Source organism: Arachis hypogaea, chromosome 2 (assembly GCF_003086295.3).
Source record: "Arachis hypogaea cultivar Tifrunner chromosome 2, arahy.Tifrunner.gnm2.J5K5, whole genome shotgun sequence".
Lineage (NCBI taxonomy): Eukaryota > Viridiplantae > Streptophyta > Magnoliopsida > Fabales > Fabaceae > Arachis > Arachis hypogaea.
The window spans coordinates 15329162-15344328 of NC_092037.1; the positions used below are offsets into that span (position 1 = coordinate 15329162).

The 15167-nt window shown below is 34.9% G+C and overlaps 2 protein-coding genes across 5 annotated transcripts; both read right to left on the minus strand.

Moving 5' to 3' along the window:
- Window positions 1–959: 959 nt before the first annotated feature.
- LOC112739028 (cysteine desulfurase 1, chloroplastic) lies at window positions 960–8327 on the minus strand. 2 transcript variants are annotated; one of them, XM_072215650.1, is made up of 11 exons: window positions 7819–8327; window positions 5672–5952; window positions 4791–4924; window positions 4544–4703; window positions 3910–4096; window positions 2975–3120; window positions 2828–2900; window positions 2604–2667; window positions 2153–2252; window positions 1653–1811; window positions 960–1424 (listed from the first exon to the last, which is right to left on the minus strand). In XM_072215650.1, the coding sequence occupies exons 2-11, from the start codon at window positions 5891–5893 to the stop codon at window positions 1254–1256; spliced, it is 1416 nt and encodes a 471-aa protein (XP_072071751.1). In that variant the 5' UTR covers window positions 5894–5952; window positions 7819–8327; the 3' UTR covers window positions 960–1253. The 2 variants fall into 2 exon arrangements, with proteins under 2 accessions (XP_072071751.1, XP_072071755.1); XM_072215654.1 differs by having other exon boundaries at window positions 7726–8267.
- Window positions 8328–9470: 1143 nt separating this feature from the next.
- On the minus strand, window positions 9471–13512 carry LOC112739044 (uncharacterized). 3 transcript variants are annotated; one of them, XM_029291542.2, is made up of 8 exons: window positions 12948–13462; window positions 12416–12497; window positions 11469–11526; window positions 11241–11321; window positions 11105–11140; window positions 10724–10963; window positions 10483–10624; window positions 9471–10405 (listed from the first exon to the last, which is right to left on the minus strand). In XM_029291542.2, the coding sequence occupies exons 3-8, from the start codon at window positions 11505–11507 to the stop codon at window positions 9915–9917; spliced, it is 1029 nt and encodes a 342-aa protein (XP_029147375.1). In that variant the 5' UTR covers window positions 11508–11526; window positions 12416–12497; window positions 12948–13462; the 3' UTR covers window positions 9471–9914. The 3 variants fall into 3 exon arrangements, with proteins under 3 accessions (XP_029147375.1, XP_025644737.1, XP_025644739.1); XM_025788952.3 differs by lacking the exon at window positions 12416–12497 and having other exon boundaries at window positions 12948–13512; XM_025788954.3 differs by lacking the exon at window positions 12416–12497 and having other exon boundaries at window positions 10724–10951.
- Window positions 13513–15167: the final 1655 nt, after the last annotated feature.

Genomic DNA, 15167 nt, shown 5'->3' on the forward strand with positions numbered 1-15167 from the left:
TGATGTACAAAAAAGAGCCGAGAAGTACACCAACATGGAAGAGAATGCCAGGCTACGAGAGCCAAATTGGCGATCTGGGCACTCTCACTCATCAAAAGAGAAAGAGAGAGAGCCCAAGAAAAAAGAGGAAGTTGGCCTTGAAAGGTCCAGAAGATATCACTCCTATACTCCTCTATGAGTCTCCCTGGTCGATGTATAGAGGGAGATTTGTCATTCCAAAAGGCTACCTCCCCCTAGACCCATTAAAAATAAAAAAGGGAGAAGTCGTGGCGAATATTGCGAGTACCATAAGCTATATGGTCACTCAACAAAAGAGTGTTACGACCTGAAAAATGTGATAGAAAAACTGGTTAGAGAAGGTTGGCTTGACAGATATCTTATGGAAAGGTCGGACCACCATGGCAAGAGAAAGCGAGAGGAGGACCGAAAAGATCCACTACCACAAATCCCGAAAAGACATATACATATGATCTCAGGAGGATTTACGAGAGGCGATCTCACAAAGTCATCTCGCAAAAAGCACCTAAAGGAGGTCTATCAGGTCGGGGGTGAAGTCCCCGACCTCCCAACCATCTCCTTCACTAAAGAAGATGGGCAATGCATTATTCCCGGACATGATGATCCGGTAATGATAACTATGATCCATGCAAACGCCCATCTACACAGAACCTTGGTGGACCAGAAGAGCTCGGCCGACATCCTATTCAAACCAGCGTTTGATAAGTTGGGATTGGATGAAAAAGAGTTAAAAACTTACCCTGATACCCTATATAGACTGGGGGATACATCAATAAAACCACTAGAATTCAAATATTTTTTTATTGAAAATTTTTTTTTTTATCAACTTAACGACCCAGTAACATATATAGAATAGATTTTTTGGTGCATGTCTTTGAATTTACAGGGCTCTCCATTGCCTGTGCTGCTTGACAATTCCATTGCCTGTGCTGCTTGACATATATAGAATTGATTTTAAATATTGACTAGGTATAAAACAATGCCTAAGCATCATTCTTTTGTTTCGATACTGAAATTCAGCATCAATTTCATTATACATACAAGTTTAGGAGGTTGATGATATGGTGTTCCACAATTTAGACAATGAAACCCAAAATTTACAAGACGCCTCCACCACTAAGATCATTAGAAGGAATTTAATTCAAGAACATTGAGATAGCACGTCCCTACCAATTGACCTAACAGTGAGATGACATACAAAAAGAAAAATTGATTTACATAACAATACATTCTGATTACTTGAATGAACTGAAGAAGTTGACTGTGTCATTGAGGGCCTGGATAAAATTGTCAACATCCTCCTTAGTGTTATAGAAATAGAGACTTGCACGTGCACTTGCATTGACTCCCAAGTACCGATGGAGGGGTTGGGTGCAATGGTGACCCGATCTGATAGCCACTCCATGCTGAAAAGATGTTACATCATCAATTGCAATTCAAGACAGAAATAATTTCCAAACATGCTCAATGCAATGCTGATCATAATTCCAAAAATGCTAAATAGTACGTTTTTTAGCAGGCATACAATGGCAAAAGATCATCATGATTGCTATCTATAGCTTCTTTCTTGAAAAAAATGGTTCTTGGAGAACTTTGCGTGTGGGGACTGGGGATGGTCATTTTTATCCTCTTACCTGTTGATCAAGAAATGTTGCAAGATCGGTTGCGTGAATATTTTCAACATTGAAAGAACAAAGTGCAGCTCGTTTAATTTTTTCTGAAGGTGCCGGCCCATAGATGCGAATATTTGGGATTGAAAGGAGCCTTTCATAAAGATATCTTCCCAGCTCCACCTGTGAAATTTCACATTTCATTGGAATCAAAATAGTTAACCTTGCACCAGACAAACTGTTAATATCAACATATGTGACTAAGCACAAGCGTGGAAAGATTTATCAAATTTAATTTACAGTGCAGTTTCTCTCACATAAGCACAGATCATTTTCATTTAGAACGCATTTCGTTAACCATTTCTATCAGTTTTCCTTTTTGGGTTGTCCCCCCAAAAGAAAGAGAAAAAAGTTAAGAGGAACATCAAGCTTGCTAATGCTTTTGATAGATTCATAGCATGTATCTTTCTTGTTCTTTGAATCATAAAATAGCTTGTCCTTTAAAAGATTGAAGCCTAAGTTACCTCATAATCATGTATGGTTTGCATACCAATCCCAGATAAGTAATCAATTGCTGCTCCTAAACCAATTGCTTCCCCAATTGCTGGTGTTCCGGCCTCAAATCTAGGACAATCAGAGTGCATCGAATAATTAGACACAGTCAACTAATAGTATGCCAAACAGAAAAAAGTTGCAAAGAGAACAACAACTACATATTATCTATCACTTATTTATCTATTACTAACAGTAACTGTAGATGGTTGATCCTTTTGAAGTTAAAGGATTGAGAAGTTAAAATCTGTCAGTAACACTGACTACTGAGTTAATTTTAAAAACATAGAAGCAAAGAAATTATTAGACATAGACATGCAAATTAATAGAACCACAAATGCTCTTCATCAAACTTGTGATCTCCACCCAAGGTCACATAAGACTATCCATAAGATAAGAGTCGGGAAAAGCAAGTTCACAAACCTGGATGGAGGTTCAGCATAAGTTGAGTGATCAAGAAATACATCTGAAATCATTTCACCACCACCTAGACAAAGAAAAGGCCGAGGTTGCCATCAGTATATTAGCTTCAAAAGACAATATCATTAATCATGGTTCCAAAAAAAAATAGGGCTTCAATTTTATTTTATAGTCATTTCCTATTTGAACGAGAAGACGCAAGGGAAATACCCTGTCTAATTACTTACCTAAAAAGGGAGGCATGGACGACAAGAGGTCTATTTTACCATATAAGAATCCAACACCTGTAGGCCCACACATCTGGAAGAAATATTTGACAAACTTAATATATTGTTCCAAAGAAATACAAGCAAAAATAAGTTAACAATCCTAACCTTGTGAGAAGAAGCAACAAGAAAATCAACATTGAGGCTGTGAACATCAACTGTCATGTGTGGAACACTCTGACAGGCATCTACAAGCACTTTTGCTCCAACATCATGAGCCCAGTTAGCAATATCTCTAACAGGAAGTACCGAAGCTGTACAAATATATCAAAACTAGTTCATTTTAGCTATAAACTCCAAAAGTGAGCAACAAGTACTACCAGCTGCAATGCTGCATAAAATAGAAGTCTAAAAATTGAAAAAACACAGCAAGAGAAATTAGGATGCTGTTACAGTTCACATACGATGTATGCACTGATATTTAACCTTATTAAGGTTGTAATGGAATTGAGTACTGCGCTAAGCATTAGTTTCTGCTTGATATTAATAAGATTTTTTTTAACTTATAGAATAACCAGATTTTGTGGATTCCATTATAGAATAAGTTTTGGATTGCCACTTCATACTCCATTAAGGACCACTTTACAAATTGATTTGCAAAGTAAACTCTCTGTTCTTAAAAGTGTGATTAAACCAAACCCTACAGAATGCTGATACAAGCGCCACTTATCAGCCTCTGTGAGACATAGAGCTCCCATTTAAACTAAAGACAATCCTTCAGCAGCCTGGCTGTTTTGGAATTAACTCTCCTAGTAATAGGTTTCGTCTCTTACCTTTTCATACCTAATATGTTTCTTCAAGTTCAATGAGGGGGAAAAAAATACTAATTTGGAATGTTCAATGCTAAGTGATACCTAATTTGAAAAGTTTTGCGGAAGAACATTGAGTATGCCATATAGCAAGCTTAGAAACCTAGTGACCTTGTTGTGACATAAAAAGTTCATCAAGCCATCAACCCAAGAAGCACATGATCTTTGATGGTATACATATTGAAGTATTGTTCAATCAACACAAAGAAACATAATAAGAAATAAGAAACATACCAAGCACATTTGAAACATGATGGACAACAACTAACTTGGTCTTCCTTGACAGCAGTTCTTTCAATTTGTCCATATCTGGAATTTCATATTGGTTTAAGTTCACAAATTTCAAAACAGCCCCAACTTTTTGAGCTAGTAGTTGCCAAGGAACAATCGCACTGTGATGTTCAGCAACCGTAAGTATAATCTGTAAGAATATATATATAGAATGGAGGATTTGATGAGGGCAAGATTTGGACATAATGGTGGAACACAAACATTAACAAGGACACCAAGACTAGGGAAATTTAATTAACTAAAAGATACCCAATGTTTCTTGATATTCAAATTTCTATTATTGAATTCCTTTTGCCAATTCAAATTAATCCTTAATACTTTCTTCAAAACTTAAGAAGACACACAAAATGATCTCAGGCTTTTGAACAATTATGTTATTTGACATTCATAAAGATATATATCATTAAGAATAATGCTACACATCCAAGTGATTTTTGTTAACCAAGTCCAACCAAGTTGGTCTAACATCAACAAAAGTCAATTATAGATAGCATTACTCCAAGTCTTATTGTTTAACTTGGTTGGACTTGGTTCATGAAAAGACTTGGATGTATAACATTACTCTATCATTAAATACCTCATCATCTCTCTTTAAATTTGACAAGCCCCAAGAATAAGCCACTAGATTGATAGCTTCAGTAGCATTTCTCGTAAATACAATTTCACTGGAGTCAGAAGCATTTATAAAACTTGCAACCTTCCTTCTAGCTGCTTCATACTGATCCGTGGCCTTTGCACTGTATTCATAAAAAATTGTGCAAGATAAAACATACAACCAAATTATGCAATTAGAATTTTAGTTATTAATATTACACTATACTTGCCTCAAGAAATGTATGCCCCGATGTACATTCGAATTGTATGCTTCGTAGTAGCTTTGCAGTGTCTTCAAAACAACGGTAGGCTTCTGAGAAGTTGCTGCATTGTCTAAGTAAACAAGTTTTGAGCCATTTACTTCCTGCGAATTGAGTTTGAGAGTATCATAACTTTATGATATTAAAGAATAACATATGGAGTGACTTTTTCACCATTTTTTTAATATTTTTATTAATGAAGAGAAACCTTTGAACCACATTTCTTTGGCATTGGAATTCAAGCATTCTATAACTATTCACATTACTTTACTACAATACTTAGCGATTGTTTGATATGAGAATTAGGTGTTTAACCATTGACTTAAGGTTTGGCAAAAAGTTGTAGATCTCATCCATCAAATGAACACATTCTTCCTCTATAAACTAAGAGTTACACAAGAAATGCAAGCTTTAGGGATGTGAATCACAATCACAACATAGAGCAAAGACGAAAAGATAAATTAGAACATTTAAGCTTCAGTAAGTGAGCAGTCAAGGAGACTATCTTTCGTAGCTTCAATGTTTCCACAATGTCAAAGTGGGTCTAAACTTTGTCTAAGCTTGCGAACTATGTTGCACAGATAAGAATGCAAATATCGAATATGATCCATAAATACGGCACTTTTCTAGAAATTAGTCATGAATTTAAGAAGGTTAACGTATATGTATATGATACATATACACGCCTACATGAGTAAAAATGAAGTGCTTGAGCATCACAACTAGCAAGTATATCAAATTAAAAAGCTAACATCTTATCTAAACATTTTCTAATCATTCACAGGCTAAACATAAATGACAAAGGATAAAAAAATGAAAGCGAGGATAAGATAAGATAAGAAAGTAGTCACCTGGTGAAGTATAGGAAAATGGGGTCTTGTGGTGTGCCCCAAAGAAGGGGAACCAAGGGATGGTTCAGCTACAGCTTCATTAATGGTTGATGCACAAACAGATAGAGAAGAAAATCGACGGAATCCGAATTTCACATAAGAAGAGCTCCTAGTGCTTATTGAACAGCAACAAATGGGGCTTGAGAACTTGAAAGATGGAAGTTTTGGCAGCAAAACTTCCATTTTTCGGATCAACTCCCAACAACAGAATCGCAAACCCGCAGTTATTTTGGTGAATTGTGCTGCAGAAGAAGCAAGAAAGCAGAGTAAAATTAAATAAATAAAATAAAAGGGGTGAGAATTTCGTGGGAGGGAATAAACTTAGAAATTCAACCGAAAAAACTAAAAAGCGTGTGTTAATTACAAAATTTAGAGGTAAAGAATTGATGTATAGGAATTAGCAAGGTTCTGAGAACCAGACCGGTCATCGAACCGTTCTAGTCACTGGTCCAACCGGTGATTCAACCGGAAAAACTATTTTAGAATAAAATAATAAATAAATTATAAATAAACATCCTAAAATATAATTATAGTCTAATATAAATCTTATATCTTCGAAATTTAAAACACTACATAAAATATCATCAACCTAATCCATATGATCTTATCAAAATATAAACTAAAAAATTAAATAGTAAAAAAACATATCTAAATATTAAATCCCAACCAGTTACCAAAAAAATATTAAATCCCAACATCATGATTTATCAATCATCAAAATCCGCAAGAACTTGTTGCAAATTTGCTTCAGTGGATTAGGATTAGGATTAGCAGCATCATTCGAAATTAATAAAAGTTTTATTAATCTCTATTTGATTAATACTATTATCCATAACTGAAATTAATAAAAGTTTTTATTAATTAAAACAAAATTAAAGACCAGCTACAGCATAATGAAAAATCAAAAAATGATCAACATGACCATATCTAAATTCTGCCACCAACATTCAGCAACAAACAAAGCCAGCAAAACCAACAATAATTAGGAGCCAGCAACTACAAATCAAAGCAAAACCAACTACAAATCAAAGCAAAACCAGCAACTACAAAACAAAGGAGTATCCATAACCAGATACGAAATTAAAGACTAGCCACAGCACATTGGAAAATAAAAAAATTATCAACATGACCATATCTAAATTCTGCCACCAACATTCAGCAGCAACAAAAAGAAATAAAAACAGCAGGACATTCACCAGCAAAAACACCATTACCAACAGAATTCAGCAACAAAAATTATCATTCAGCAACAAACAGGCCATTCAACAACAAAAATTAGCATTCAACAACAAAGTGTCATCAATCAAATCCATATGATCTTATCAAAATACAATCTCAAAAGTTAAATAGTAAAAAGAAATATCTAAATATTAAAAACCAACATGAAGATTTATCAATCATCAAAATCCATAAATTAGAAGAATCTTGTGACTGACTATTATTCGAACTAAGTGGATTAGGATTAGCAGAATCATTTGAATTAAGAGGATTGGCAGACGAATTATTACTCAAACAGGCATTATCAGCAACTACTTCTTGATTAATACTTTCATCCATAACTAAAATCAATAAATCATAATCCAAATTAAAAACAGCAACAGAACTGCTAGAAATCCAATAATCATCCATAAGACCACAGGACAGAATCAGTAACAAATCCATTACTCAATTTCAGAATCAGTAACAAAAACACATATTAGAACAAAATCAGTAACATATCAGAAATCAATCACTAACTTCAGAGTTCAGATTCACAAATCCCTAATTTCAGAAATTGCATATTTGAGTAATTTGAAATTTCAGAGTTCAGACCACTAACCTTGACTGGGAGAAATTATAAAAGCTAGAAATTATAAAACCAATCAGAAATATTGTTAAAGCATTTCATCAAACATGTTGAGTGCGGTAAAATTAAAACGAAATAAGAAAATCCAAAGCTTAATTTCAATGTGATAGAGAAGAGAACAAAACTATTGTAACTTTAATTTAGGCTATGAAAAAATCCAAACCACTACCAAATCAAATAAGAAGTTGCAGAGTTTGAAGAAGAGTATTGGTGTTGTCTATTGTGTGAGTGTATTGTCTGGTGGCGGGTTTAGGGAACTCACGGCGGGGACAACAGACAGCAGTTCGACGGCTGAGTGGAGCACGCGGGTTGGTCGCAGAGTTTGAAGCAGAGCAACGTGGCTTCCAGACGAACGCGAACTCGAACGGTGAACAACGAGTGAACGCGAACGGTGAACGCCGAGCGAACGCGAACGGCGAAGAACGCGAACGAAGACGCGAACGTGAACGGCAAACAAACGGCGACGGAAGCGCGGCTGAGCAGACAAAGACGACGGACGCCGAGCTCGAGGAAGCAACCGCGATCGGTGACAGCTAACAGGGGTTGAAAACTTGGAGCACGAGGGAAGCTAGATGACGGATGGCGAACTTTGAGTGCGACGGACGGCGGCAGTATGCCCCCTCCTTGTGGCGGTGGTGTAGGCTTACAGTGCTAGGGTTTTGTGGTTGGGTTTGTGTGATTTCTCCGACTGAAAGAAAGAAAGGGAGAAGGGAGAAAGAAACGAAGGAGCTTCCCTTGTGTAAACCGGTCTGGTTCCGGTTCGGTCTGACCGGCCGATTCTAATCCGATTCAACAGTTTTTAATCGGTTTATATGCCTGATCGAACCGTTAATACTATCAGTTCACAATTAAACCGATCCGACCGACCAATCCGGCCCGATTTTCAGATTTTCAGAACATTGCCAAAAACACCGATTTTTTATAACTAAGCATAACACACTCTTTCAATCCATTACCAAAAAAATTAGCGGCAAATTGCAACACTTTTTATACATTTTCCTAATGTTCCTTTGGCATTGTATTTATATAATTTTAATATTTAAAAAAATATTACGAAAATATAAAAAAAATCAACTTTAATTTTAACACCACCTTAAAATATTGTTAAAATTTTGTAACTATTATAATCATCATAATCATGGACACCATATACTCTATTTTTCTAAATTCATACATTGATAAAGAGATTAGTAAAAATAAATGAGTGACAAATAAAATAGAGTAGCTATTAGGATGGAAAACCATTAAAATTAAAATGAAAACTTGAATTATCATTACAAGAGAGATTAATATTAAGGGTAGCAATTGGGGAATTGTACTATTATGCATGCTGAACTTTGGGGAATTATTAAAGGCCTCCAAATAGCAGTTGCTAATGATTTACAGAATATTATTGTGGAATCTGACTCTCTAATGGCTATTCAGGCTATTAAAACAGGATGTCCAAGCTCCCACCCTTGTGCAGCTCTTGTACAAGATATCCTGATCCTAAGCAGGCGCGTGCAAAATATTGATTGAAATCACACCTTAAGAGAAGCCAATGCAGTTGCAGATATAATGGCCAAGAAGGGGCATGACCTTCCCATAGGCCTCCACATTTTTGATGCGCCTACACCTGATATTATTTTAGCTTTAACTTTTGACATGAATGGTTCTTTTAGACTTAGAAGCTTGTAGTTTTTGCTTGCTATTTTGGGGTCCCTGACTCCCGCTTCTCCATAAAAAAAAAAAAGCAATTGAATCAATTCAACAATCACTGCCCAACCCACACATTTAACATATGTAAGATTAGGGGATTCCAAATTAACAAATAGAAACAATACATCAGAAGGGGAATTATATGTATCCCTTTTACTTACCTTCGTTTTTTCCTTGTTAGGCAAGTTAATTTGCAAGTTCCAAGACTCATGCAAGTTACACCATAACTTTATATTCCCTCAAAACTATATATTACATAAATAATAATAATAATAATAATAATAATAATAATAATAATAACAATAATAATAATATGTAGTTATGTACAGATATTTTCATCATAGGGAACCAACTTGAACTCAAACTACAAATGCCACATTACAGTTTGAGATTACCCCCATGAAATTACCTTGTGAGTCAAACTATTTGAACCATCAAAACCTCTTCTTTCAAGGTTACACACCCTTCTGTTTCTAAGGGTAACCAGGAATTAATAGTCAAAGCCATTTCAACCATTAAATTTCCATTGTCCCTTAAAATGCATGATCCATTTGTCCTAGCGAAAATCCATAATATCTTCTAATTATGTCTAGGAAAATTGGTGATGGTTCAGTCAAGCTTATATAACAGTATTTCCTCAATCGGACGCAAGAAACAACTTCATAACCTTGAGCGACGGATGCGTTTAATACCACTGAAAGGTGAATGCCTAGGAGCTGAAGAACACAACCTTCCGTTTGGAGTTCCGGAAAATTTAACATCCCAACCTTCGACATTCTTCGGAACGCAAACATCAAAAAGAAATTGACCAAGGACACTATGAGCACTGATGCTTGGAGAGCTGGGCAGAAAAACAGGTTTTTCTTTCTGTTCGTCTTGCACAGTCCCAGAGTCCCTATCATTGTAATGTCCGGCAGCACTAGGCATAAAGAAATGGTCGCTTGGCCCAACTGCGACTCTTCTAAGGCTCTTATTTGAATTGATAGCCACCTTCTGAAGGTCACAGATTAACTCGGATATCTCATCTTGTGCACCTTCCATATGAGTTCTTTCTCGTTCGAGGATCAGTTTTTGCGAATATATTGAAGCAGCCTTCTCAAATAAATTGCTCACAGCAGCCCTATATTGGATCGGATGCTGCTTGTAGTGTCCTGAAACAAGTAACAGCATTTGTGTTATACATGTCCAAATTAGAAACGGCATAGGGGAAATTGGGCCTCAGACAAACCTACGTGAGATGAGCCACTCAAATTTAAAAGGTTGACATCTCCACCAAGATTGCACAGCCGTTGGGCAAAGTCGTAGATGCTTTGGTACCGCACATGGTCATCATTCTCAGAACATACAACGAGAAACGGGGCACCAAAATTCTAAAAACAAAAATGACAATTAAAGCCAATTTATTTTAAAATAGAAATATCTAAAGATACCGGCTGCTCGACTTAGTTAGGGGTTCTAACAACACTTACCACAGAAGAATATAAAGCTTGCCAATGTTCAGATGCTAGGACTTCCAACCTAGTTATATATAGAGCATCTAAACCAGAAACAACAGATTTCGCTACCCAGGTAGCAAGCTTTGATGGTCCGGGCACTTTTGCAATGGAAGGGTGTAGAGAGAAGCGGAAGCCGAAATCACTCGTAACATCTAGCGGGCCAGAATCGTAGATGTGCCCGGAAACACATCTCTTAAGCAACTGATAGTTATGCTTCACAAAATAAACTAATAATTAGTAAGTTTAAAAAAAATCTGCATTAAAAGATTTCATCAATCAAAGATGAAAGCACAGAGTGAACAAAGGCAAAATTCATAGTTAGCCTAAAATAAAAATAAAATAAAAGGTGATTACCATGTGGATTCGAGCTTCACATCCTCCTTCAATAAGCTGCATTTATATGAAAACTGTTACAATGGGAATCTCTATTTTAATAGGACATACATTAATTCTCTATATGCCAAAGATAGATCAGATGAATAAAACTTACCTGAAATACCTTGTACAGACAGGCTTTTGATCCAGCAGAAAACGCAGCAAATACAACAGGACATGGCTTAATCCGCAGTTCCTGCAAAATGCAAAATTGTTTCTAGCATAATCCAAGAATGTAGAACATAGACAAGATATACAGATAAAGAGGATGGTGCCTAGTGACCACAGCTTCTTAAAAGGATATATATAGATATTTGCATGTTTTCAAATTTCCAACACAGACCTCAATAAGCTCCTCAAGAACACTAAATGCCAGTGACATGGCATTTTCATCATGGAATCTGCATGAGAGAAGAAATTTGTAATATAGACATTTCTGTCAGTATCAAACACCAATCCAATAAACTCAAATAAGTATAGATCAAATAAGGCAATGATCGGAGACAAAATGCGAATACGAAATAGTATGCTTTCAACAGTAATGTAGTTGGCTATCACTTATCATGTCTCAAAGTGCTTTGCCAGAAGTAATTTAGGATCATGCAACATCTAACAACTCAAGCCTACTTAATATGTAGTAGAGTACCAGATATTATTAATATTTTATGCTCTAATCTCCTTTCAACATATTCTTTTTACAATCACAGACTCACAGCAACATTTCCATTCTAAATCACATCTATATAGCTGGAAGTGAAGCTGGGTTCCATATCTTTTCCGCGTCTGAAGTCAAACTATTTGAACTTCATTGCACAAAAAAGCTTCCCAAACCATGTAAGATATAGACACATGTACATGTGGGCAGGTCTCAAATATTTGCAAATGCAACAAAGCAGAGCACAAACCTCTGTAAAGAGTTGCAGCTAAAACTATTGCTGTCTTATAATAGGTAACTAAAATTATGGAGAAATTTTAATGACTCAAGAATAATTACACCTCTACAACCCACCCATATTCCTGATTTTATGTGTAAACTCTGTAACATGTATCTGATGCAACAATAAGAGTAACTTTTCTAGTTTATCACCGGTAAATTTTCATCTATTTTAATTCTACTTGATAAAACAGGTCCACATCTACTTCCCATCAACTATCTACGAACTTAATGTTTTTCATCAATATCATGGTGAAAACCTAATTCTATGAAAGGCGCTTATACAAGCCAAACTTTTCTGTTCCATTTTGTTTCAACATGGTTTGGCCAACATGATAATGCAAGTTCCAACTCACTAAAGCTGCCATCCCATGATAAAGTTCACTAAACGGGCCAGAAAAAGACCCACAAGTAGGTCGTTGCTTGTTTGCTTGAACACTGAAAATTAGGAAAATAAAGAATCACACAAAAGAAGAGATGCAAAAACCGGAATATTAGCTAGAAGGCTAGAACAAAGTGAGGCCAAGATTCTAAAGCCAAAAAACTTTAGCTAGAATTTAGATTGCCACTTTAGCTAGAATTAATAACCAACTTGACTTCCTAAAAAGCAAAGATTCTATTTGACAATTGACAATTTTACTCTCCAAGACAAAGATATACCATGCAACAGCATAATTTTTTAAGTTCAAACTAATTTGGGTATACGACCTATTCCTCTCATCTAACACTAAGCCCACAAATTTCATCATCTTCTTATTCAATTAACTCCATCTGATAATCAAATCAGTTATTAAATAACAAACAACTACATGCTAATGCAGAAAAAATTGACCTAAAAGAAATACAAATTAACCCAAACAAATCTAAAAATTAGAAAGAAAAACTTACGCAGAAAGATAATGAGCATAACAAACAAGGGAATTCCATCCCAAAGAAGAGTACAAATCAACGAATTCCCGAAGCAAGTTGTGTGGAACAGAAACCCAAGCAAAGATCACAACGATTCCTCTGAAATCAGTGCCCCCTTTCCTTCCCCAGTAGATGTTGCCACCTCTGACAGCGACACCACCACCACCGCCGCCGTCGCCGCCAGCTCCGCGCATATCTCGAAGACGACCCAACAAGCGGAACGAGAAAACCCCAGCTTCAAAGCTCAAGTTTGAAACTTTTCCAACGGATTATGAGGGATCTTGAGAGAAACAGGGGCGGGTTGTAATCAAAATTAGGGAAGCGAAGGATAATAGTGGTAGCGCTGTTGAGTTTCAAGTTTCAATTCATAATTATTATTCATGGGAGGTTTGGGTAATGGGTATGGATGACGATGGGTGATGCTCAATTCATACGAGATATCCCTCTAATTATTCTCATTTTTCATTTTAATTTATAATAATATAATACAATATGATATGGTAACGAGCTATAATTTAAATATATAGTTTTCTCGTACTTAGTTAAAAATCACGAGATAAAGTCAAGAGTAGATTTTAAAGTGCTGTGTAGTTGAGTACCTTTTATATTTTATTTAGAACCGAAAGTAAGTTGAATTGAGTTAAACTAGACTAAATTTAAATTTAGCTCACGAAAATTAAATTTAGCTTATCGTTTTGACTCATTAATATTTGAATTTATTTCGTAAATTCAAGTTCGGCTCAATGAAATGGCTTAAATAATAGGAATATAATCTATAATTTTATATCAATAAATTATAATTTATATATATTAAAAATATTTAAAAAAATTAATATATTATATATCTATTAATTATAAATTTTTACTTATATCCTACATCGAAATTATATATAAAAAATGACTATAAAATATTAAACAATTAAGAACATTAATATATATGTAAAATTATATATTACTATTATATATATTAAATTATTAATAAACATATCCTATATGTATTTAATATATACTTTTAATATTATATATATAATCAAGTTAACTCACGAGCTAATGAGTTAAGTTTATCCAAATTCAAGTTCAGCTCATTTAATTTATGAGCTCAAATCCAAGTTTAAATTCGGCTCACCAACTCACGAGTTCAGCTTATCAAACTATTAATGAGTCGAACTCGAACTGACTCATGAGCTGGCTTGACTCAATTCCGATCTTATTTTTATTTACATATTTTAGACATATTTGATTATTCAAGATCTACTCTTTTTTAACAATATCCTTAATATTTGAGATGTGATATATTATGCATTTATGTAATTATGTTGAATTTTATGCATTTTTGTAAATTTTTATTTATTTAATCTAAATAAAAGAATTCCCCATATTACATTTATTATTATTACTATTTAGTAAGTAGCCCATTGATTTTGTAGGCGTGTGGGTAAAATTAAAAAAAATGTTGTTTTCAATTCTGAGTTGATGGTCACGTACCCAAGATATGTAGGGGACCATGGTCACATTCTATTTTCATGATAGAACCTAAAACTTTCTTTAATTCGTTCCCATTAATTGAGTTTAAGATTGCCTATAATATAAAACTTGCTCAATTTTAAAATCAAAATAATATATCTTTGAGGATTTTGCTTGTTTAAGTTCATAAAATGGATTTGATCCGTTAGCTATAACTCAACCTAAAATTTACCTATAAATCAAAATTTGAATAAAATAAATAAAATATGCTTATTTTATTTAGAGAGAATCTCAGCTATAGCGGAACCATTTGAACACGTACAGAAGTGATTACCAAAATATTAGAATTACGAAATAATCACCTATAACATAACAAGTCTGTAAATACAAAACTCTAAGCATGTAAAAGGTACGTTATTCATTCTCAATAACATAAATCCCATCTTATACTTTTTTTTTACTTGAGTATTGGAGTCTCTTTGTAGGTCCTAACCCCCTTTGGTGTTCCTCACCGACTGAAATTTAGCTCGGCGTCTGTGCTCTTAGCACAGAAAACACCATATAAACGGAAGAAGGAGTTATACCTTGGTACTAGAAAGAGTTATATCTCGACTCAGATTACTGTGTAGGAACATTTGGCTTCCACCGAGGGGCAGGAGTTTAAATCTAACTCCATTGTTATCTTCTTTGTTCGATTTTCTGCCCTTTTGTAGGTTATAATTAATGGCGAAAGAG

Coding starts and splice junctions, on each gene's coding strand:
- LOC112739028 (XM_072215650.1), bottom strand. CDS start 5,893: ATGGAAGTTTTGCTGCCAAAACTTCCATCTTTCAAGTTCTCAAGCCCC. Junction 4,097..4,543: donor ATTTAAAGAGAGATGATGAG/GTATTTAATGAT, acceptor ATATTCTTACAG/ATTATACTTACGGTTGCTGA. Junction 2,668..2,827: donor GTCCATGCCTCCCTTTTTAG/GTAAGTAATTAG, acceptor TTCTTTGTCTAG/GTGGTGGTGAAATGATTTCA.
- LOC112739044 (XM_025788952.3), bottom strand. CDS start 13,162: ATGCGCGGAGCTGGCGGCGACGGCGGCGGTGGTGGTGGTGTCGCTGTC. Junction 11,322..11,468: donor TTCTTGAGGAGCTTATTGAG/GTCTGTGTTGGA, acceptor TGCATTTTGCAG/GAACTGCGGATTAAGCCATG. Junction 10,625..10,723: donor AAGCTTTATATTCTTCTGTG/GTAAGTGTTGTT, acceptor TTTTGTTTTTAG/AATTTTGGTGCCCCGTTTCT.